This window comes from Euphorbia lathyris, chromosome 2, assembly GCF_963576675.1.
Source record: "Euphorbia lathyris chromosome 2, ddEupLath1.1, whole genome shotgun sequence".
Taxonomy (NCBI): Eukaryota; Viridiplantae; Streptophyta; class Magnoliopsida; order Malpighiales; family Euphorbiaceae; genus Euphorbia; species Euphorbia lathyris.
Window position 1 is genome coordinate 5,872,115 of NC_088911.1, and position 25,006 is coordinate 5,897,120.

A 25,006-nucleotide genomic window follows, 5' to 3' on the forward strand; every position below is an offset into this window, starting at 1 on the left:
TCAATTTCTTTTGTTAAGCGTATAACGAATTCTACAACTCACATATTAGCCCGAACTGTAGTATATAGGTATGTTTGTGGAGAGTAGGATGGTCCACCCCCGTTCCCTTGGAATGTTCTTTTAGCATATTATTTAATAAAAGTGTCCTTTGTTCTAAAAGAAACAAAAATACGCAAGGTTGAATTAGAGAGAAAACTACTACAAAAAAAAATTAAAAATTAGAGAGAAAACTCATTTTGCACTAATGGAAGAAGCTCAACAACCTCAAAAACAGCTTCAACCAGAAGTACTGATTTGCAGAGAACCACCGTCTTTTAGCGTAATCGGCGAACAAGCTTTTACTTCTACTAAATTTCGTTTTCTAAAAGCATACGAGTCTCCGCTCCCTCTCCATCAATTCTTAGCTACTCGCGCCCAATCTGTACGAGCTATTCTCTCTAGCGGAGGCGCTCCAGTTACCGCCGATCTCCTCCAATTTCTTCCATCTGTTCGCCTTGTCGTCACTACTAGCGCCGGCCTCAACCAAATCGACATCCCTGAATGTCGCCGCCGTGGAATCGCCATCGCCAACTCTGGTAACGTGTATTCCCCTGACGTAGCAGATCTGGCCGTTGGTTTGTTGATCGATGTTTGGAGGAATATTTCGGCTAGCAATCGATATGTACGGCAAGGGCTTTGGCTTACCGAAGGGGATTATCCTCTTGGCGTTAAGGTTAATTCTCTGCTCAAACTTTAACCGGCTTTTTTCTCTTTGTTTACACAGTTCAATGATTTGGGTATATCCTCTGATTCCTGAAGCAAAAGTGCTAACAATAATGCTATTTGATTTTTTTTTTTTTTAATTAATTTGGTTGTTCTTTTGTTTGCAATTATTTATTAATGCTAGTAGGATTGAAAACTATGAAATGATCTGAATTAGCCCCTCAACTCAGGCTTTTCTTTATGATCTCTTCTACGTTGAACCAGAACAGGACACCGGGAAAAGCTATTTCTAAATTATATATCCAGGGTTAAAAAAAAAAAACCTCAAAGAGGGACTAATCGGATAAAAAGAAACCGTCAAAGAGGGACTAATAGATATGCCATCCAGATGGTCCTGTTTTCGAACAATAGATATACTAACGAGAAATTTTACTGTCCGCCGGGCATACCACCTAATAAAAATGAGGTGGTATGCCAAAACCAATAAAAACATGACACTTCATTATAAATTATTTTAAATCATTTAAAAATAATTAGAATGCAAAAATTATCTAACTCTACCCTCTAGTTTCTCCCTTTTTCTCGATTTTTGCAGGAGTCCTTATCAGAAGCAACCACACCTCTGCCTGATTCTTCTCCGGTTAAACCAATCGTCTTCTCCGGCTAAACCTATAGTCTTCTCCGATTACTTCTGCTTGAGGGTTGCCTTTCCTTTGTCCCTTTTTCTCAGCATCCAATTTAAGAGACACCTTTCTTGATTTAATTTTACAGGAGTTGGTATAGAGTTGGTACAGAGACACCTTTCCTTGCCGGCGAGTTATGTAATCTCGGCAACTTCTGCTTTTTCTGTTTACCTGAGAATTTTAATCATGTTATAATGGTGCAGAGGTGGCGCTTCAACTGTTAGAAATATTAGATCTGCGTCCTTCACATTTATTTTTTACAGTGGGTCACAGCTCTTTGTTCGTTCTCCTCTTCCTTCAACTGTTAGAAATTTTAGATCTGCAGGCCACCACTATCTGCTCTAGCCATATTCCTGCACTAAATTAATCCAATTTTCGTAATGAATAAAATGGATATACAGTTTCATGGTAGATAAGAAGGAGATATAAAGTTTTGTGATAATTTAATTAGGCATTATTTAGAATCAGATATTACATAAAATCATGAATCTCATTCATTTTAGTAACATAAAACTTGAAAAAGAATCTAAATAAAAACCCAACCAATTTATAAGAATTGGAAATATGAGTTTTTTTTGTTCAACGAAAATTAGAACCCAGATGGGAATTTTGATTTGTTGGGAATTTTGATTTTGAAACAAACAACGATGAAAAACTTCAAGGGTTGCATAATAAAACTGCATCAAAAAAATTAGCAGTAATAGTTGCCCATGGAGAACAAAAACAGAGCAAAGAGGTTGTTGGCGGTGGCTTTTGAGAAAGGACGGCAAAGAAAAGAGATTGAAACCAGGCACAGATCTAATTGCAGGAGAAAAGAAAAGTAAAATAAATTTATTTTAATTTTTAAAGAAAATTTAATTGCCACATGTCTTGATTTAATTAGCTATGGCATACCACATCAGATTTTGATGTGGTATACCCGGCGGACAGTAAAATTTCTCATATACTAACATAGAACTCACCGTCCATGATAAAGTCCAAGAATTAAAAATTGTGAATATATATCTAATATAATTCATAGCTTTAGATGAACTATATTACTTGTGAATATATATCCAATAACATGCACATAATTTATAGTTTTTGATGAATTATATTATTTATGTTTTTTTTTTTAATTGTTCCAATGATATTGTTGTTTAAATGTTGATATTTATACATTTTAAAGATATGTTACAAATATATGTTATTGGAATATGCAACCGGATTTTATGAATTATGTGCTTCTCCTCACCTGTCCATGCAAACAAAATTAGCCAAACCATTTGAATTTGTGATTCAATTCTAATTTCCTGTCTCGAATATTATGCTTGTTATAAGCTTATAATAATGGGTCAATATATATATATATATATATATACCCCTGTATTTGTCTGTTTTAACATATATTGCCCTATATTTTTTTTTCTGATAAAATGTCCCTATATCAAACAAACAACTAAATATGTCCTCGTTATTGTAATTCCTTTATTTGAACGATTAGTTTATTTAGTATAACTTTGTTAGTCTAGTCATTACACCACTAATATTAATACAAATTAAAAACAGAGGATGATTAAATTAGTAAATCCAGAATTTTAGTAGGGGACGATTTTCATCATTAATTCTGTCGGTATGGTCTTTTTTAACGATAAATTTGGAGAGATCGACATGTAAAATTCAGTAGTACAAAATTTCGGCGCTAAAATATGTTACGTTACATTTTTTAGTTGAGGTGGAGGTGTTGCGCTGTTAATGCTATCATCAGTCTGTTAGATTAGGGCATTTTTTGTATCATTTGGAAAATATGAGGATATATTTAGCATATATGCTAAAACGGACAAATACAATGACATATATGTGTATAATAAACAATATCCGATACAATTTCTAACATTTATTATGCTTGGTGATTCCAGCTGAGAGGCAAGCAGGTTGGAATTGTGGGATTAGGAAATATTGGGCTTGAAGTTGCCAAAAGACTTGAGGTTTTTGGTTGCTACATCTCCTACACTTCCAGGAAAACAAAGCCTCATGTTTCATATCCTTTTTATCAGAATGTAACTGAACTTGCAGCCAACTGTGATGCCCTCATCATCTGCTGCGGCTTGACTGACGAAACCCGACACATGATCGATAAGGAAGTGTTATCAGCACTAGGGAAGAAAGGAGTTGTGGTTAACATCGGGCGCGGGGCGATAATCGATGAGAAGGAATTGGTGAGGTGTTTGGTTGCAGGAGAGATTGCAGGTGCTGGGTTGGATGTGTTTGAGAATGAGCCTATTGTTCCTCAAGAGTTACTTAAATTGGACAATGTTGTGTTGTCTCCGCATTGTGCTGTGTTTACACCGGAATCTATGAAGGATGTGAGTAAACTTGTCGTTGGAAATCTCGAAGCTTTCTTCTCTGGCGAGGCATTACTTACGGAATACTTGGATGATTAAAGACATTGGATGTTGGCAATGGCAGGTTAGTTTCTTAATTAGTTTTTAAGCAATGGTATGTGGTAGGATCATGGTGAATGTGGTGCTAGGAAACTCAATCCATATATATATTAGAGCCGGCAATTATCGTGTTCGTTTCATGTCATTTTTGGATTCGTGTTTAAAAGGGGTAAATTACACCCATGGGCACTGAACTTTACTCATTTTAACATTGTAGCCACTGAACTTTAATTATTAACGGTATGACCACTGAATTTTATACTTTTTAACACCGGTGGCCATACAACGCTTCAAAACAATCTTTAACGGCCTCAAAATAAAAAATTCAAAGAGTTAATGATATTCTAAGGAACTTTAATTCTTGAAAATTTTCATTTTGATGTCGTTTAGGTGTTGTTTGGTTAGGAAATAGTGATTTTTTAAAGAGGGAAAGCTCCAAAAAGGGTGATTTTGGAAAATAAAAAATGTGGTTTCATGGTAAATGTCGTTTTGAACAACTTTAATTCTTGAATATTTTCATTTTCAGGTTGTTAACGGCCGTTTTGAGGAGTTAGTTAAGGTTAAGTGGCTAAGTGGTCATACGGTTAAGAATTGAAGTTCAATAGCCACAATGTTAAAATGGGTAAAATTCACTAATGGCCATACCGTTAATATGTTCAGGTTACTGTCGATTTGTGTTGTGTTTTCGGGTTACATATATATTAATGATAACTTTTAAAAATACAAAAGAGATATAGTATTATTTTAAAAATATTTTATGTCACTTTTAGATCAGTATGTTAACACTAACTATTGAAAAATATACTAATATAATGTTAGGGGTCATGTAATGTGTTTATACCAATTTAGGAGGTTCGAATCATATTTGCAAGTAATAATTATTGGGTTTTGCTATTCGTCGCCCCTATTTTACTTACTGTCGCCTCATGTTTGACATTTTTTTGCCCTTTTCATTTTTCATTCAAAAAAATGAAATTCTCTCAACCGCGAAGAACAAAACGAAGAAAAATCATGCCTCCAAAACAAGAAAAAATAATTGAACATCTAAGTTTCGTATTTACCAATAATCTGAAATTTAACGAATTTAACTTGAAACGAATTTTTTTGATATCGGACCTAGCTCCCATGGCGGCTTCTTCGACGCCGGCGGCCGGCGACTCGCCGATTGCCATAGCCACCTTTTTTATCGCAAAGCTTTTGCAGAATTCTCTTTGAATGTCAATAGCCCAAACAAAAAACCACTGCCCTCCTCCTCAATCTTGTTTGCTGATGCCGTCAAGGGCACCATTCCCACTGTGATTCCAGCACCATCTCTTCCGAAAATCTCTGAGGAAGGGGGCTTCAGAGCGGTTCGTATTCCTCAAGACATTTATGAGGAAAGGATTAAGGTTGTACAGTTCTCAGTCATTGGACGAGTCACTCTGAGCAAAGGAGATCGACCATGGCGTCACGCAGACCTCAAGCATAAACTGAACAGTGTATGGAAACGGAATTTTGATTGGAAATTGATTTCTTTTGGAAAAGGTTTCTTTCAGATCATCATGCCCAACGAAAAGGCCATTCAAAATATCTGGGGGCATGGAGCAATCGCCTTGAAGCCGGGCATTATCAGATTTTCCCCCTAGACTCCGAGATTCAACCCTGATACACACAAAAACTCCTCTGCTCAGGTATGGGTTCGTTTCTATAATCTACCCTGGGTATTCTGGGACACCAGAATCATTGCCGGCATAGCTAGTGCCGTTGGAGTTCCTATCCGTTTTGATCAGAATACGGTGAATGGCGAATTTGCGCACTATGCCAGAGTTTTAGTTGACATTGATCTGTCCTGCGAAATTCAAACAGAACTCCGTGTTGACACTGATGATAGCAAACAATGGGTTTATGTGGAATATGAAAATCTCCCTATGATATGTGGCTCCTGCTCCGCCATTGGACACTCATCGGCTCTGTGTCGTCGTAATACCAAGCAGAACAAGCAGAAAACAAAAGATAAAGAAATGGCCAAAGAGGTTTGGCGTAAGGCTCCCTCGTCGGCTCCTGAAGATAAGCAGCCTGCGAAAGAGAGCGGAGACACCTCTAATGAGGCTGATAACAATGTGGTGAATCGGCTTCAAATGATTCTTCACAAGCCAGATGGAGATGGGGAGAGAGTTGAGCAGCCCCATGCTAAAGTCTTGAATGATGAGATTAGCAATCAATCTGACACTGATGCTGGGGAGATGGATAATCAGCATTATGAGGTAAACTTTTTATCTGAATCGCTTGAATGGAATCAGCATATTATAAGAACTAAAAACAAAATGAGCAGTGATGATAATGCCTATGCGGCAGAGGGAAGTAACTGGATCACTAATAGGAAGAAATCCAAGGCTAAATCTATCGACTCCCGGCTGAAAGGGAGGACTCGATTGTCTGCCAAATATACATGATCTGTCTGTATTGGAATTGTAGGGGGATCCAAAATTCGGGTACCCAGAGAGCTTTAAAACTATTATGCAGAACCAATCACCCTGATTTAGTTTGCTTGTCAGAGCCTTTAATTGCCTTTGATAGAACATCTGTTTTATTCTGGAATTCTCTAGGTCTTCAATTTCTTTTCAGTAATGATTTTAACACTTTGTGGGTTTTTTGTAAGAATGGCTTCAGTAACTCCTGTCATCCAATTTTATTGCACGAGCAGCACATCACCATTCGATTCAACTTGAGCTCTCAGGACTTTCACATCTCCTTTGTGTATGGAAATAATAATGCAGTAAGGCGGCGTCTGCTTTGGGATTCTGTTCTTAATCTGGACAACAGTGAGAAGAGGTTGGTGCTTGGTGACTTTAATGCAATCACAGGGGCACACGAAAAAACAGGTAGACCTCCTCCTCAAAGCAGCTGCAGAGATTTTCGAGATTTCATCAGAATGGGAGGATTGACGGAAGTAGATAGTTCGGGTTTGCAATTCACCTGGACTAATGGTAGACTAGGGGATGAACATGTAGAGTGCAAACTGGACCGTGCCCTTGTTAATGAGACCTTCATTGACAGCTGGGAAAACATTCAATGTTCGGTTCTACCTAGAAGCAAATCGGATCACTGCCCGATTCTGGTCTCTTGCACTAATGGGACTGCTCGAAAAGGAAGATTTAGGTTCCTGTCGATGTGGACAACTCACGACTCTCTCCATAAATTAGTTGCTGATCATTGGTCATCCTGCTCTATCTCTCTTCCTCCGGCTCAACTTCTGTGCCATAAGCTGAAATTGCTTCCCCCAAGCTCCGAGCATGGAACTTTGAGGTCTTTGGGAGGGTCGAAAGCAACATTAACGCTGCCATGAAAAAACTCGAAGAGGTTCAGATTGGTATCTTCAGAAATGGTCTCGACGAAATTAACGCTGCTCAGGAAGCAGAGGCTAAGCGTGAGCTGGATTTACAGCTTTACAGGCAAGAATTGCTTCTCATGGACAAAAGCAGGGAGAAATGGTTGAATGTTGGAGACCGCAATTCTGCTTTTTTTCATCGGTCTGCTAAGATTAGAAAGGTGCAAGCCTCTATGAACAGTCTTCTTATTGACAATTCCTTAGTGAGCGATGAGAGGGTGATTGCACAACATGCTATAAATTACTATGAGTTGCTTTTCACGGGGAGTATACGGCAAATCAATTATGAAGCGATCAATTCTGTTATTCCAAACATGGTGTCTGTCTCTGACAACGATGAGCTCACCAGGAGACCGAGTGATTCAGAGATCAGAGATGCGGTTTTCAATATGAATAAGGACAGCTCTCCTGGGCCTGATGGGTTTGGAGGGATCTTTTATCAGTACTGTTGGGACATTGTAGGTCCGGATGTATGCAGAATGGTTCTCAGCTTCTTTGATTCTGGTTATATGCTGCCTGGAATGAACTCTAGCATCATTTCGCTCATTCCCAAGGTTGAAGGCGCCAATGAAATTCAGCAATTTAGGCCGGTAGCTATGGGCAACTTCAATTACAAGATCATCTCCAGGATCCTTTCTGACAGAATTGCGCCTATTGCTTCTAGAATCATCTCTGAAAATCAATTTGGGTTCATTTCTGGCAGAAGTATTCATCACTGCATTGCTGCGGCATCCGAGGGTATCAATTTGCTGAAAAAGAAATGCTATGGAACATGGCTCTTAAAATTGACATCAGGAAAGCTTTTGACACCTTAGACTGGAACTTCCTGTTGGCTGTTATGGAATCCTTTGGATTCTCGCTAAAATTCAGGAACTGGATTCTGGAGATTCTTAGATCCGCCAGAATATCTATTGCGATTGGAGGTGGTATTAAAGGTTTTTTTGGCTGCTCCTGTGGCGTTAGGCAGGGAGACCCGCTCTCATCAACTCTATTTGGGCTCGCTGAGGATTTCGTAGGAAGATGGATTGCCAAACTCATTGGGGAGGGTAGATTTGCACCAATTCGTTATACAATGAGAGATGATTTTCCCTCTCATATCCTCTACGCTGATGATATGATGCTTTTCTGTCGTGCAACTCTGAAAAATATGAGGTGCATTAGAGACACTTTTGATCTCTATGAGTCCATGTCTGGACAGGCTGTCAACTGGGAGAAATCTCATGTTTTCTTTGGCAACTTCATCAATGCTACTCGACGGAATCGTCTAGCTGACATTCTTGGCATCAGAACTGGGTCTCTCCCTTTTAACTATCTCGGAGTACCACTGTTTCAAGGAGCTCCTCGAACTCGCTACCTGCAGCCTCTCATTGACAAATTTCTAAACAGATTTAATCTCTGGCGAGGCCAATCTCTTTCATCTGCTGGTCGGCTTACCCTGATCAAATCTTCGATGACGGGCGCCCTTGTCCACTCTTTCATGGTATACAAATGGCCTTGCGAGTTAATTACACGAGTCAACAAGGCTGTCCGCAACTTCTTTTGGACCGGTGATAGAGATAGAAGGAAGACCTTCACGGTTCCTTGGAGTATATGTTGCATGAATAATGAGAATGGAGGACTGGGAATAAAAGATTTCAAGATCTTCAATTTGTCTCTGATATCTAAACTCTGCTGGGATCTGATACAGGGCCAAGGTTTTGTTTTATCGTTGCTCAGGTCTCGGTTCTTGGATATTTCTGGCTTGGAAAAAAGATACATTTTCAATTCCTCCATCTGGTCTTCTTTAAGATTTATGTTTAATATTATCCGGAATGATACTGTTTGGTGGTTTGGTGAAAGCTCTAGTCTGAACTTCTGGACTTCTAGATGGATCGTTCCTTCCATAGCGGACAGATGGATATTCCCAGGAAAGAGCAGGCTAAGCTTTATCAGCCTATACATGAATTCAGGAACAATGGCAGCTGGGACAACCTGCAATCTCTTCCGATTCAGATTCAAAATAATATTCAGTTAATTGATTGCTTCGGGGAGGCGGACTGCTGTATTTGGAAGCCTGCAGATTCCGGATATTTATCAGCCAAAGGAGTTTATGCTAATCTCAAGCATGGGAATGAAGTTGGTTGGAACAAGCTCCTATGGAACTCGTTCATTCCCCCGAGGAGAGCCTTTACGAGCTGGATGATTCTTCACGGGAGGCTCGCGGTCCAAGAACAGATGCAAAAGCGTGGAATTGTCTTGGCTCAAAGGTGTGAATTGTGCAAAGAAGCTGGTGAAAGCATTGATCACCTATTCTTCAGTTGTAGCACTGCTCAGAGCCTTTGGCGTATGGTTTGCAGCGAACATGCAGTGAGATTTCATGGTTTTGATGTCAACGGTTTCTGCAATCAGATCAGACAAGTGCAGATCAGCAGAAATCGGAGAAAATGCTGGTATTTCTCTGCGATTACATGTATCTGGTATATATGGCATGTCCGAAACAGAGCTATTTTTGACCATGAGCTCCCCTCAATCCAAATGCTGCTACACCGCCTGATGATCTTAATTAGGGAAGGTTCGATCTATGCTCGCTCTCGTCCCCCGCCTAAACCAAACTACAAGATTGTGAGATGGATTCCTCCTCCTATCAACTGGTGGAAGGTAAACACAGATGGAGCCTCGAGCTCAGTGGGTAGCGCAGGGGCCGGAGGAATTTTTAGGAACTATCGAGGATTCGTAACTGGATGCTTTGCAAATCCACTACCGAATTCAAATGCTCAGTCAGCTGAGTTGCAAGCAATTATTCTTGCGGTTAATACTGCCTGGGAGAAGAACTGGCGAAACCTATGGATTGAATCTGACTCCTCCTACGTTGTCATGCTTCTGAACAGATTATCCTGGAAGGTGCCCTGGAGAATCAGAAGAGACTGGCGAATCTGTCTTCACAAACTCTCCAGAATGAATTGGCGTGCAACACATATTTTTAGAGAGGGACACCAAGCAGCGGATCGCCTTGCAAATATTGGACAAGCAGCAAACTCTCCGCTTTGGTGGTCTCAGGCCCCGGACTCTTGCCAGAGTTTCGTTTTTTATGACAGCTGCAACGTTGCACATATTCGTTTTCTTTAGTCTAGCTTTCTCTACTTTTCACTTATCATTTTTTATTTTTTGATCCTCCCTCTGTATTCTTTTTTATTTTATTAATAAATTTCGGGTTGTTGGCGGTGTCGGGGGTGCCAACCTAGTTGGGATGTCCGGCCTGCCTTCGCGTCTCAACTTTCATTCAAAAAAAACGAATTTTTTTTTTTCGTTGAATTTGCTCTAAACGGGTAGCCTATACGGTCCGGTCCATGGACCAGTAGGATGAACTACCCGTTTTACCTAGGTAAAAACGGGTAGCCTACCCGTTTCTACCTAGGCAAAACGGGTTTATTTATTTTTTTTAATTATAATAAATATTAAAAATTGATTGGACGCTTCAATACGTATTTTTTATTTCCAATTTATCTATACGTTTTTTCTATCCAATCAATACATAATTTATCAATAATTAAATTTACATTCTAAAAGATAAATAAATATAAATTAAGAAATAAAAATTAATTGCACTCGTTAATACGTATTTTTTTATTTCCAATCAATAATTTATATATACGTTTTTTCTATCCAGTCAATACATAATTTACGTATAATTAAATTTACGTTCTAAAAGGTAAATAAATATAATTTACCAAATAAAAATTAATTGGACACTTCAATACGTATTTTTTATTTCCAATCAATAATTTATCTATACGTTTTTTCTATCCAATCAATACATAATTTATCTATAATTAATATTTATTATAATTAAAAAATAAATAAACCCGTTTTCCCTAAAGGAAAACGGGTAGCCTACCCGTTTCTACCTAGGCAAAACGGGTAGCTTACCCGTTTCTACCTAGGCAAAACGGGTAGCCTACCCGTTTTACCTAGGTAGAAACGGGTAGGCTACCCGTTTTGCCTAGGTAGAAACGGGTAGGCTACCCGTTTTTATCTAGGTAAAACGGGTAGTTCATCCTACCGGTCCATGGACCGGACCGTATGGGCTACCCGTTTAGAGCAAATTCAACGAAAAAAAAAATTCGTTTCAAGTTAAATTCGTTAAATTTCAGATTATTGGTAAATACGAAACTTATATGTTCAATTATTTTTCCTTGTTTTGGAGGCATGATTTTTCTTCGTTTTGTTCTTCGCGGTTGAGAGAATTTCATTTTTTTTGAATGAAAAATGAAAATGGCAAAAATGTCAAACAGGAGGCGACGGTAAGTAAAATAGGGGCGACGAATAGCAATCCACTAATTATAATGTTATTATCGTTATTAATTAAGTGACATATAAAAACAGGAGAGAATATGACAATAATTTAAAATATTCGTGTCATTTTTGGGTTAGTATATCAATCCTAACCCAATCCAAAAATTTGTGTGTCAGTTCCTTGTCAACCCAAGAATGACACATTGCCTACTAAGCAAAATTCAAACATTAAAATTCTCTGTATAATTGGGTCGAATGTGCTTTTGCCACCTCTATATTTATTGAAAAATCGGTGTTCCTCTAACGATCATGTTGAACCTTTGTCTATGCAGACACGATCCCACAATCCAGGATTCACTGATAGGAAATGCTCTAGTAATCTATAGGTAGGGTTGTAATCAAGCCGAGCCCAGTTTTGGTCTGCTCATGCTTGGCTTGTCAAAAAATTGACGTTCGTGATCTCTGAATTTATGTTTATTAATTATATTGATTTGAAAAATTTCTTTAACACAAAACTACATAGTTTTGAAATCTACCAAACTATATTGTTTTACATTTCCCCCTTTATAGAAATGCTATTATTAAAAAAGTAATTGAACCAAACTTGCTCACGAGCTTATAATCGAGTTTGTTCATGAATTTATAATTCAGCTTTCGAGTCGAGCTTTGTCGCGCTCAAACTCGATTCGTTTATAAATCGAGCCGAACATGGTCGAGCTTTTATTGTACCGAATACTGAACCGCTCATAAGTGGATCAACTCATTGACAACCGTGCTCAATTGATATTTTATTAGTATTTCTTTAGAAAAAATTACTGTGCGGTATACTGTCTCTATGAAGTTCTCCGGCAACCAATAGGTGTTCAAGCCTCCGGTTAGATTCATTCATAGATGGATCCAAGGGTGCGGGCGATTAGCACCTACTGATCACCTAAAAATACCGGAAAACTCCATGGGGTTTAAGTTTTTTCTTGGAAAAAACACTTAAACAATATCAATTAAGACCTATAGATCACCAAAGAGCACCCCTAGATCCGTTCATGTATGCAGGGTATAAAACCGCCGCAAACGCGGAGCCATAAAGTAGTCAAAGATCATGAACTGCTTTTTTTGTCGTTGTAAATTGCAATTTCTTCCTATTTAATCCATCACTTATTAACACCGAAAAATATTTTATTTTCCAATAGAAATTTTTTCATTATCCATTGTTTTCAAAACACAATATTTTCTGGCAAACAAATGGAACTAAATGTGTATATTATTTACTATGTTGTGTGGATTTAACGAAAGATTAAAAAAAAACAATCGAAACACAGATTTACGTGGTTCACCAACGTTCGTGAGTTGTGTTCATTAATTATTAGGAGGCGGAAAATTAGATTATAAATTAGGTTTACATAATGGAGTATTTATAATACTCAATCTAACCTAATCCGACTTGGAACCCATGATGTCGCTTCTAAGTAGAAAACCGAAAGCCAATACGAATCCGAATAGAAAACAAGATATATCGTCCGTTGTTTCCTGTCGTAGTGTGTGTTCAAGGCATTACGACATACTAAAAAGTAAGCATGACCCAGAGATGCTTCATGGATGCCCAAATGTTAGAGGTAACAATTTCGGGTTAGTGTCTTATCAATTATCGGGTTAGTGTGAAATTAGGTGAATTTTTTATTATGATTATATCACATTCCATTTTTTATTTCGAAATTTGAACTAATCCTAAATGGAATACATTTATCAATTTTTGTAGTGAATATATTTATTTGAGTTGGAAGACGGGGCCTTCAAGAGTGTGATACAAAATGATACAATTAGGTCCTGTTCTTTTTGACTTAATTTCAGCATAAGTAAGTTCAGTTCAATTAAGTTCAGTTCAGTTCAGCAGCATTCAGTTCAGTTAATTTAATTTCAGTAATTATCATTATTTATTATAATTATAATTATTTATATATAATTCATCATTATTTATTATAATTATAACTACTTATATTCAATTTATTATTATTATTATTATTTATAATTTAATATTATTTATATTTATGATTATTTGTTATAATTATAAGTATTTATATATAATTTATAATTTAGCATTATTTATATATATTTCATCATTATTTATAAATAATGTATTATTATTTATTATAATTTTTTTATAAAATTCATCATTATTTATTATAATTATAATTACTTATATATAATTTATAATTTATTATATATATATATATATAATTTTTTATTTTTTATTATAATTATAATTTTTTATATATAATTTATCATTATATATATATATATATATATAATTTATCATTATTTATTGTAATTATAATTATTTATATATAAAATATATCATTATATATAATTTATTATAATTATAATTATTTGGTACAGTTAAGTTAAGTTAAGTTCAGTTCAGTTCAGTAGAATTCAGTTCAGTTAAGTTAATTTAATTTAATTTCAGTCAAAAAGAACATGGTCTTATACTTATACTTCTAACTTATAAAAATAAGGTACAATTATACTTCTAGTGGTCTTTAAAAAGGACTAGCTAGCAAATACAAAAAATATAAAATGAGTGTCCAACCATTGGAGAGGGTAGAAAGTATTGTATCTAAATTTGGTGGGTGTCTAAATTTGGATACTGATCTCTTATGGTCCCACATAAGAAAAAGTATTAAAAAAATTGTCATTTTTTTTAATTTGCTCCATTTTGTTTTTTTAATGAAAAAATTAAACCAAAAATTATTATTTATTACACTAAATTGGACGAATTTTTTTTATTACTCACCTTTATTTAATCTAAAAATCGAAATTTAACTCATTAATTAAATTATTCTCTAAAAAAACTCATTAACTAAATTAATAATATTTATGAAAAATAATAAATAGTAAAAATTATTTTGAATTAATAATAATTATTCAATAAAATTGAATATTATTGAATAATTTAATATTAATAAATATTACTAATAGAAAAATTAGATTAAAATAAAAGTATCCAACCACTAGAGATAGTATTTAAGAAGTGTGTTTTAATATGGAGAGTGTTTTATAATAGTGTATTTTGGTGAGGTGTCAATGGTTGGTGTATCCAACCATTAGAGTTTCTCTAATTATACTTTTAACGTCTGCAAGTAGGGCTGTAAATGAGTCGAGCCGCTCATGAGCGGCTCGGTGGTCGGCTCGATGAAAGCTCGGCTCAACTCAATTCGATAAAAGCTCGGTTCGACTCAGCTCGACTCGGCTCGATTTGTAAACGGGCCGCTCATGAGCACGGTTTACTGGCTCGGTTCGTAAACGAGTCGAGTTTGAGCAGGTCAAAGCTCGCGAGCAGGCTCGATTGGAACATTTATGAATAAATTTTAGTTTTGTAGAAAACTATATAGTTTTGTGTTAGTTCACAAATATCTAAAGTTAATATTATCTCATTTCTTATTAGATAAGTTCGTTCACAAACATAATAACTGAGTAATAGACGAACTATTTGTAAGCATCTTGTTTATTTATTCACGAACTTTGCTTGTGAGCTTGTTTATGTACACAATTAAAGAGTTATTTGTGAGCAAACTTCACAAATATAATTAACGATTTAGTCACAAACAATTCAGATGATTTTCTTAATGAACCAAGTTCAAAGAGGATTTTCGGCTCTAAACAAGCTCGAAGCTCGGCTCGAGCTCGTTAATTTTATAGCGAATCGAACTTGAGCAAGTCAAAGTTCGACTCGGCTCGATTACAGACCTATCTGCAAGTTGGATCAATTTTAGCAACAACTATAATTATACTCAATACGAATCGAAATTGTACAATTATGTCCCTAAAGTGTAAAAATAAGGTACAATTATATCCTTAATCACTTTTCAAAAGTAAAGCCGTCTGGACAGTCTAGGTCTTGTCTAAGCGTTCGAAATCGAGAATCCATCCCGATAATTTCCGATTAGTCCCTCTGGGCGTTATTTTAGTTTTTAGGCGATTTTTAACTGTTTGTGCTCCGCTTAGATCGCTTCGACGCTGTCTAGGCACCGTCTAAGCGACTATGAATAGAACATTTTTTACTGAATTTATTTTTTTACTTTATTATAATTCGTTTTTTATTTGTTTCTTGTTTAGGATTTTTCAATATAGAATATTTGTTAAATTTGTACATGCATTATTTATATATGGTTTATTAAATTTATCTTTTGTTAAATTTGTAATATTGTTTGTTTTATGTATTTATTCTTAATGGGTAAGGGCAACAGCAGGTACCGCGATTTAAATGCATCGAGTATGAGATTCATGAAGTATATTTTTTTTTTAAACAATCATGAAGTATATTAGTTAGGGTAATGAAACGGATATGAGTAATGAAAAAAATAAACGGATATGGGTTTGGATTGGTAGTAGCCACGAATACTCTACCTGTAGCCATCCCTAAACACGAGATAGTTTTCCCAACTTTATTTTAATAAGAACCAACATGTAAATTACACTCATGGCCACTGAACTTTATCTATTTTCACAGTTTGGTCACTGAATTTTAAAATATAACATAAAAGCCACTATTTTACACTAAATTACATTCATGGCCATTATTACCACTGACCCACCTTTTTAATTTTTGACTCCCTCTTCAGCGTTAACTCCTATTTCTCTTTATATTTTACCTCTCCCTTCTTTCATGTCTTCATCTCTTTCTTTTTTTTTATATATTTTTTTGGCTGAATACGTCATTTGCACTCTGAATTTGTTCAAAAACCTTGATTGATGTTATCGTCGTAATTTATAGAATTTTTAGTATTTAATTACTAGTTATTTTGTACCATTTTAATAAATTTTAATAATGATTTTTGTATATTTTCTTCATTTTATGTATCTAAGCCAATTTGTGTGTTTTCTAGGCACTTTCACAAGGTTTTCGGCACAAATAACCAAATCGGGGCTTAAGGCGGCAACTCGGGAGTAAAAGGGACCAGAAAAAGGAGTTTTAGTGACACCCAGCGTGCACTTCGTCGCGGATAGGTGCTGTAAAATAAAGTCCAATTGTTCACACTAGGACAGATTTGACACATTTTCGTATTTTCAACTTATCTCCCTCATACGGACTCGGATTGAGGCGATTCAAAATGCGTTGGAAAGCTAAGAGAAAGATGAACAAATGTCTAATAATAATCATCTCCAAATTCGAATTGCATCAGGCCCATAAAATTATCCAAAGTTGATGAATATGTTGAAGCCTAAGATTCCTTTGACATTTCAACTCCTAAATTATTAAAATCTTCCCCCATGCTCTCTTAAATGCTAAATTCAGATGATAAGGAGTGGGAGGCCATAAGGATGACTTGGTCTTTGGAATTTTGTGTGCCATTTTACTATAAAAGGAGGTCTTGGGTGCCATTTGAAGACACACCAAGCTTAGGCTTAATTCCTCCCTCTATAATGTTATTTTGTTGATTCTTCTCCTTAAGAATCAGTTGTTTGTGTTGTTGTTATTGTTGTTAGAGTGTTGTTTGTGCAAAAGTTCATCTAATAAAAGTAAGTTTCAAGTTACCGAAGAAGTTCGTTCGGTAATCGTCATTACGGTTTCTTCTAAACTTTAATCTCTTTTATTAATATGAACTCTATTATCTATCTTTCTAAAGTGTGTTTTAATCTAATGATGGGCTAAACCCCTCTTAACTAAGGGTAAAAGTGGATCTTAACCTTAATTATGTGGTAATTACGTTTAACCTATTTAAGTTATCTTTATCCTCTTTGAGAACTAACTTATGATTCTTAATGCTTGTAGGAGATGGGCCAACTCTCTACTCGGATATAATTAATCGTTTATATTGACCGTGATTAAATTGATTAATCGAAATTCATAAGTTGGACCTAATGACCATTTAGTGTGGCTTATCGGTTTTCCAAGGTCTTTCATGAATCTTATTACAAATCTTTAATTTATTACTTGAGCCGGACCAAGGGAAAGTAATAAATCGAAGGTTTGGAAATAAGAAAACTTAATGCTTCTTTGGATTAATTACTTGAGCCGGACCAAGGGAAAGTAATTAATCGAAAGTTTAGAACTAATTACTCGAGCGGTTTTTCTTGAATCTTAGGTAATCACTTTAGCCGGACCAAGGTAAAGTAGGTTAAAAAGGTTTAGATTTAATCTTGTTACAAATCTTAGATTTATTACTTGAGCCGGACCAAGGGAAAGTAATAAATCGAAGGTTTGGAACTAAGAAAACTTAATGTTTCTCTTGATTAATTACTTGAGCCGGACCAAGGGAAAGTAATTAGTCGAGAGTTTAGAACCGATCTCGAGAACTATTAGTTAATAAGAAAAATCGCCGTCTTAAAAAGGATAAACAACTTAAAAGGGGTTAAGTGTTTTACCAAGCAAAGAGGTTAAGTGAAGCTAGAAGCCTTAGTTTCTTTTATTATAAGTAATCTCTCACTTAATTTGTGTAATTTTTATTTCATTTCTTGCTTAAGTCTTAGTTTGGTTGTCCAACAAACTCTACATTTCGGTTGTTCAAATAATAGATAGTAAGCAAAGAGATTAGTACTTATAATCACCATCCTCGTGGGAACGATACTCTACTTTCACTTTATTACTTGATACACGACTAAGGTACACTTGCCTTCACATGCACGTATACGTAAAACGCGCACCAAGTTTTTGGCGCCGTTGCCGGGGATAGTAGAATTATAATATTAATCTAGTCGAGCTTCTATTAATTTAGACGTTTTTTTTATTATTATTATTTTATGAACACAAGAAGTTTGAGTTGGCCTTTATTATTGCCCGATCCTGAAATTGAGCGTACTTTCCACAGGAACTTGGCTAATCGAAGAGCAAACATGGCGCAAGAGGAACGTTCCATCATGGATCTACTCACTCCAAACCGTTTGGACATGAATTCAAGTATCGTGGAACCTACCATTGGAGCAAACAACTTCGAGATCAAGCCGGCAATGATCCAACTTATACAAAACTCCGGTCAATTTGGCGGAGATCCGAGAGAAGATCCAAACTCCCATTTAAATAAATTTGTTAAACATTGTTCTATGCTTAAGCAAAATGGGGTACCACCAGAAGCTATTAAACTAAAATTGTTTTCTTTTTCTTTAAGGGATGATGCAGCTGACTGGTTGGATTCTCTCGAGGCCGGATCCATTGGAACATGGGATGAGTTAGTTAAGAAATTCTTAGCTAAGTACTTCCCTCCATCTAAAACGGCGATGTACAAAAACGAGATAAGTTCTTTTCGCCAAACCGAGAGAGAGACATTATATGATGCGTGGGAGCGATTCCGTCGACTATTGAAGAAATGCCCACATCATGGATTTGAGAAGTGGCAACAGGTTAGTATTTTCTATAATGGTTTATCTTCCGCTAACTGTGCCACAATTGATTCCGCCGCAGGTGGAAACATCCTTAAGAAGACCCAAACGGAGGCTTATGATTTAATCCAAGAACTGGCGGAAAGGTGCTCTCATTGGCAAGCGGAGAAAAACCTCGAAACAAGAGCGGGAACATATTTGGTTGATTCGTCATCAAGATCCGGCTTTGATGAGTTAAATAAAAAATTGGATCTATTAATGGCTAATTTGAACCAAAATAATTTGTGTGATTTATGTGGTTTAAGTGGACATAAGAGTGAGGATTGTCAAGCGGCAAACCCATTTCTTGGGGATACCGCTAGTGCAAACTTTGTGGGAAATTTTAAGCAATCTAATCTTTATTCCAACACATACAATAATGGTTGGAGAAATCACCCTAATTTCTCATGGACTAATAATCAAAATGTGCAAAATCTGCAAAGACCTCCACCCGGATTTAATCCTAATGAAAAGAGAAATGTTGGTGATGAAGCTTCGGCTATTGTAACAATTCTTGCAAAAATGGAATCTCGTCTTGCAGGTATGGAGGAGTGGAAGAGAAATCAAGAGACGTTTACAAAAGGGCTTGAAACGAGCATAAGCCAATTAGCAAAAGCCATATCCGAACGTCCTATGGGATCCCTTCCAAGCAACACGGAAACAAACCCAAGGGAGCATGTGAAAGCCATCACATTGGGAAACAACAAAGAGTTACAGTCGGCTCCGAGCAAACAGGTAAAAGATACCACGAATGAGGTAAGTACCTCTCAACCTCAAGTTTCATCTCCTCCTAAGCTTTTTGCGGATCAACTTGTTCAACCTTACAAAACAAAAATTCCATTTCCCCAAAGGTTGAACAAGGAGAAACAAGAAAAACAATTCTCCAAATTTCTCGACATTTTCAAGAAATTACATATAAATATTCCGTTTGCGGAAGCCTTGGAAAAGATGCCCATGTATGCTAAATTTTTAAAAGATATACTTTCCAAAAAGAGAAAATTGGAGGATAATGAAACAGTGAAATTAACGGAAGGATGTTCGGCTATCCTACTCAATAAACTACCACCCAAATTGAAGGACCCGGGAAGTTTCTCTATCCCGTGTACTATCGGTGGTATGTATTTCAAAAGAGCTCTATGTGATCTTGGAGCAAGCATAAATCTCATGCCATTAAGTATCTTTCGGAAATTGGGTTTAGGAGAGCCGAAACCCACTAAGGTTTCCTTACAATTAGCTGACCGTTCTCTTGCATACCCCAAAGGGTTTGTAGAAGATGTGTTGGTTAAAGTGGATAAATTCATCTTTCCGGCTGATTTTATTATTCTTGATATGGAGGAGGATGATCGAGTCCCGATAATTTTGGGTCGTCCTTTTCTAGCAACCGGGAGAACACTTATAGATGTGCAACAAGGGAAATTAATTCTCCGGTTACAAGATGAGGAAGTGATTTTTAATGTTTTCAATTCTTTAAAGTATCCTTCCGACAATATTGACCATTGTATCTTTCTTGATATAACAGACGAAGTTGTTAAAGATGTTTTTTTGAATGACATGTGTGAAGACCCATTGGAAAAAGTAATGTTAAATGGTCTCGGGTTAAATCCAGAGGAGGTCGTGATAGATCGAGAAATTGCCAACTTGACTTATGACCCCGAGGATTGCATGTGGATCCGTGACCAATATGAGAAAATCGTTCGAGGGGACAAACCGAGGTCCAAATCATCATTGGAAGAGCCACCCGAATTAGACCTTAAACCCTTACCATCTCATTTGAAATATGCATTTTTAAGTGAAAACTCAAACTTACCTGTTGTAATTTCTTCTTCTTTGACAGGTGAAATGGAAGAAAAATTGATTAATGTGCTCAAAGATCACAAGAAAGCTTTCGGATGGACATTGGCGGACATCAAAGGAATAAGTCCTTCTATTTGCACACACAAAATTTTCATGGAAGAACAAGTTAAACCGACGGCCCAACCTCAAAGACGCCTAAACCCAAGCATGAAGGAAGTGGTGAAAACTGAAATTCTAAAACTCCTTGATGCAGGTATCATCTATCCAATATCGGATAGTAGTTGGGTAAGTCCGGTACAAGTTGTACCTAAAAAGGGAGGTATAACTGTTCAAGCTAATGAAAAAAATGAACTAATTCCGGTAAGAAAGGTAACCGGGTGGCGCATGTGTATTGATTACCGAAAATTGAATGATGCCACTCGGAAAGACCATTTTCCTTTACCTTTCATCGATCAAATGCTTGAAAGATTGTCGGGACATGCTTATATGTGTAATTTAGATTGCTATTCCGGATACATGCAAATCCCGGTTGCTCCAAGCGACCAAGAGAAAACAACTTTTACATGCCCATATGGAACTTTTGCCTATCGTAGAATGCCTTTCGGATTATGTAATGCCCCGGCTACCTTTCAAAGGTGCATGATGGCAATTTTTGATGACATGATTGAAAACTTCATGGAGGTTTTCATGGACGATTTTTCCGTGTTTGGAAAAACATTTGATAGTTGCATGCATAATTTGGAACTAGTGCTTAAAAGATGTGAAGATACTAATTTGATTCTAAATTGGAAAAAATGTCAGTTTATGGTTAATGAATCGATTGTTCTAGACCATAAAGTATCATGTCAAGGCGTAGAAGTAGATCCGGCAAAGGTGGAGGTGATTGCAAAATTGCCACCGCCTAATTCTGTTAAGGCTATCCGAAGCTTTCTAGGACATGTAGGATTCTATAGGCGTTTCATAAAAGATTTCTCGAAAATTTCAAAGCCATTGACCCAACTATTGATGAAAGATGTTGAGTTTAACTTTTCCAATGAATGTTTATCCGCTTTTGAACTATTGAAGGAAAAGTTAATTGATGCACCAATAATGATTAGTCCCGATTGGAGTTTACCTTTTGAACTAATGTGTGACGCTAGTGATTTGGCAGTTGGAGCATGTTTGGAACAACGGAAAGATAAGAATTTTCAACCGATATACTTTGCTAGTAGGACGTTGAATGAAGCACAACAAAATTATACAACAACCGAAAAGGAGCTACTAGCAATTGTTTTCGCTTTTGATAAATTTCGTTCTTATCTTGTGCTCTCTAAAGTTGTTGTTTGCACTGATCATTCCGCACTAAAATATCTCTTATCTAAACAGGATGCAAAACCAAGATTGATAAGATGGGTTCTCCTACTCCAGGAATTTGATTTGGAGATACGAGACACGAAAGGGGTAGCTAATGTGGTTGCCGAACACCTTTCACGATTGGAGTCTGAACCACATAAAACCAACGCGCAAAGAGAGATCAAGGAGTTCTTTCCAGATGAATCACTGTTTAGCGTATCAACATTACCATGGTTCGCCGACTTCGCAAACTTTCAAGCAGGTAATATACTTCCTCACGGGCTCACATACCAACAAAGACGTAAGTTCTTCGCCGACGCAAAACACTATCTATGGGATGAGCCTTTCCTTTTTAGGGTTTGTGGAGACAATGTAATTCGTAGGTGTATTCCAGAAGAAGAGGTAAGATCTATACTTGAGTTTTGTCACTCACGTGAACCCGGTGGCCACCACGGTCCAAACCGTACGGCTGCCAAAGTCTTACAATGTGGGTTTTATTGGCCTACGATCTTTAAAGATGCATATGCGTTAGTAAAATCTTGCGATAAGTGCCAACGAACGGGTAACATATCACGTAGACACGAAATGCCCCTATCGAGTATATTGGTTTGTGAAATTTTTGATGTGTGGGGCATTGATTTTATGGGTCCTTTTCCGAATTCATTTGGTAACCAATTTGTGCTTGTTGCAGTTGATTACGTATCCAAATGGGTAGAGGCGATTGCTTCACCTACTAATGATGCTCGGGTGGTTACGAAGTTCCTAAAGAAAAACATCTTCACTAGATTCGGAACACCCCGAGCAATCATTAGTGATGGTGGCACGCACTTTTGCAATAAGCAATTTGACCAATTGTTGGCGAAATACGGAGTCACCCATCGGGTAGCCACCCCGTATCATCCCCAAACAAGTGGTCAAGTTGAAATATCAAACCGGGAATTAAAGAGCATTTTAGAAAAAACGGTAAATTCATCCCGAAAGGATTGGTCGATTAAGTTAGACGATGCGTTGTGGGCCTATAGGACGACTTTTAAAACCCCTATAGGTGCCTCACCATATCGTCTAGTTTTCGGAAAAACATGCCATCTACCCGTAGAGCTAGAACACAAGTCGTTTTGGGCTCTAAAGTTTTTAAATTTTGATATGTGTTCTGCAGGAGAAAAACGTTTGATGTAGCTCAACGAACCCGATGAATTCCGCCTTTCGTCATATGAAAACGCGAAATTATATAAAGAACGGACTAAACGTTGGCATGACGAGCATATCATTCCACGAACATTCAAACCGGGGGATAAAGTTCTTCTATACAACTCTCGGTTACGACTTTTTCCCGGTAAGTTGAAGTCGAGATGGCACGGGCCGTATGAAGTAACCGAAACATTCCCTTCAGGAGTGGTCGCGGTTCAACGAGAAGGTGTGGCACCATTCAAAGTAAACGGACAACGAGTGAAACTATACGAGGCCGGAGACACAAGCATGAACGATTCCGTCGTATACCTCAATGCCCCGACCACGAGCAACTAGCCACTCAATAAACGTCGAGCTGATCGACGTTAAACTTAGCGCTTGTCGGGAGGCAACCCGATATTTCTAACCTCTTTATCTCAACTTTCACTCTTACTTTTATAATATATATTTATTTCAATTTTATTTTCGTTTTGTTTTTCGTCTTAAAAAAAAAGGCTACAGGTACACCTCGTCGAAGTGTAAAGTTCCAGAGACTTTGCAAGTCTTTGGAACTCCTCACCTCGACGAGGTGGTGTAAAGTTCCAGAGACTTTGCAAGTCTCTGGAACTCATCACCTCGACGAGGTGCATCCCGACCGCGACGAGGTGAATCCCAACCTCGACGAGGTTGGGCTCAACTTCGACGAGGTGGGTGATTAGGAGGGCTTAATGCCCCACTTTTGTTCTCTTCCTTATTTCTAACTTCTTCTCTCTTCCTTTGCAGCGCAGCCGTCCATCCCTCCCTCCATCTCTAGCGACTTTTCCAGCGATAACCTCCATTAAGCATTTAATTTCTACCTCCGATCAACCCCACACACTATAATCCTCACAGTTGCCTTCGACAGGGAGTCCTTCTATCCTTTACTTTCTACTTTAGTGTTAGTTTTTATTTCGCATTTCGGGACTAAATGCTACACTAATGGGGGATGGGAGTAAAGGATAGAACGTTATTTTTATTTTCTCTTTTATTGTTATTTTCGTACTTTTGTTTCAGTCGTGTGACGTACCTCCAATTTTAATGTTGTTTTACACTTTATTTTTACTTTGTTGTTATTTTGCACCTTATTTTCACCACCTTTATTTTTCTCTTTATTCTTACTATCTTTATTTAGCTTTTAAATAAATATTTTTGTTAAATAATTTTGAATAAAAACCCCACTCTAAAGTTTTGCTTTAATCGAACAAGAAAATCAAACAAAATTTTGTCTAGAATAAATGTTAAATTTTGATAGGATGAAATTTTATTTGAAAATCTTAAATTTTGTAAACGAATTTTGGACTATTTTGAATACGTAAATTTTTTTTGATTTCACTCAGTATTTAACAAATCGACATTTACATTTTGAGGAATAAAATTGAGTTAATTGGCACACATTACCTTTCCAAAGTGAGTTTTTGAGCCTAATTTAAAAAGCATTCACTAATGCTTCATTTTTGTCTCACGAGTGTTCCATAATTACACGAAACTTGAGAATTTGCATCAAATACCGGTCAAAACCTCACACGTCTAGCTCAAAACACGACATGATTAAGGCCTTCCTTGTTTTACCCCCACATTTCATACTCAAAATGATAGCCCACCTTAAACATATTTTCCGTCGTTCACCCCTTCGAGCCTAGACATTCCATTCATTTCACCACGTTACAAGCCGCATTCCCTTCATAAATACCATTTTTGTTCCCCCTAAATTTATGGGTAATTAGTAACCAATATGCTTGAGATGATGATTCACAATAAATACGAAATTCAAACAAACACTTCTACCGATATATAACGGTTATACCTCTCTATTTTCGTATATTTCATACTTTCTATATATATATATATATATATATATATAAAATTCATATTGATAT

At 36.7% G+C, this 25,006-nt stretch overlaps 1 protein-coding gene and 1 non-coding gene across 6 annotated transcripts; one reads left to right on the forward strand and one right to left on the reverse strand.

Moving 5' to 3' along the window:
* The first annotated feature begins 159 nt into the window (after positions 1-159).
* Positions 160-16,470, forward strand: LOC136220906 (glyoxylate/hydroxypyruvate reductase HPR3-like). 5 transcript variants are annotated; one of them, XM_066008746.1, is made up of 3 exons: positions 160-712; positions 3,284-3,833; positions 16,328-16,470. In XM_066008746.1, the coding sequence occupies exons 1-2, from the start codon at positions 245-247 to the stop codon at positions 3,806-3,808; spliced, it is 993 nt and encodes a 330-aa protein (XP_065864818.1). In that variant the 5' UTR covers positions 160-244; the 3' UTR covers positions 3,809-3,833; positions 16,328-16,470. The 5 variants fall into 5 exon arrangements, with proteins under 5 accessions (XP_065864818.1, XP_065864819.1, XP_065864816.1 ...); XM_066008747.1 differs by lacking the exon at positions 16,328-16,470 and adding an exon at positions 13,201-13,219; XM_066008744.1 differs by lacking the exon at positions 16,328-16,470 and adding an exon at positions 11,780-12,037.
* Positions 16,471-18,656: 2,186 nt separating this feature from the next.
* LOC136221337 (small nucleolar RNA R71) lies at positions 18,657-18,763 on the reverse strand. The gene has a single exon (XR_010685108.1). It is a non-coding gene; the product is annotated as a small nucleolar RNA R71 (small nucleolar RNA).
* Positions 18,764-25,006: the final 6,243 nt, after the last annotated feature.

Coding starts and splice junctions, on each gene's coding strand:
- LOC136220906 (XM_066008746.1), top strand. CDS start 245: ATGGAAGAAGCTCAACAACCTCAAAAACAGCTTCAACCAGAAGTACTG. Junction 713..3,283: donor ATTATCCTCTTGGCGTTAAG/GTTAATTCTCTG, acceptor TGGTGATTCCAG/CTGAGAGGCAAGCAGGTTGG.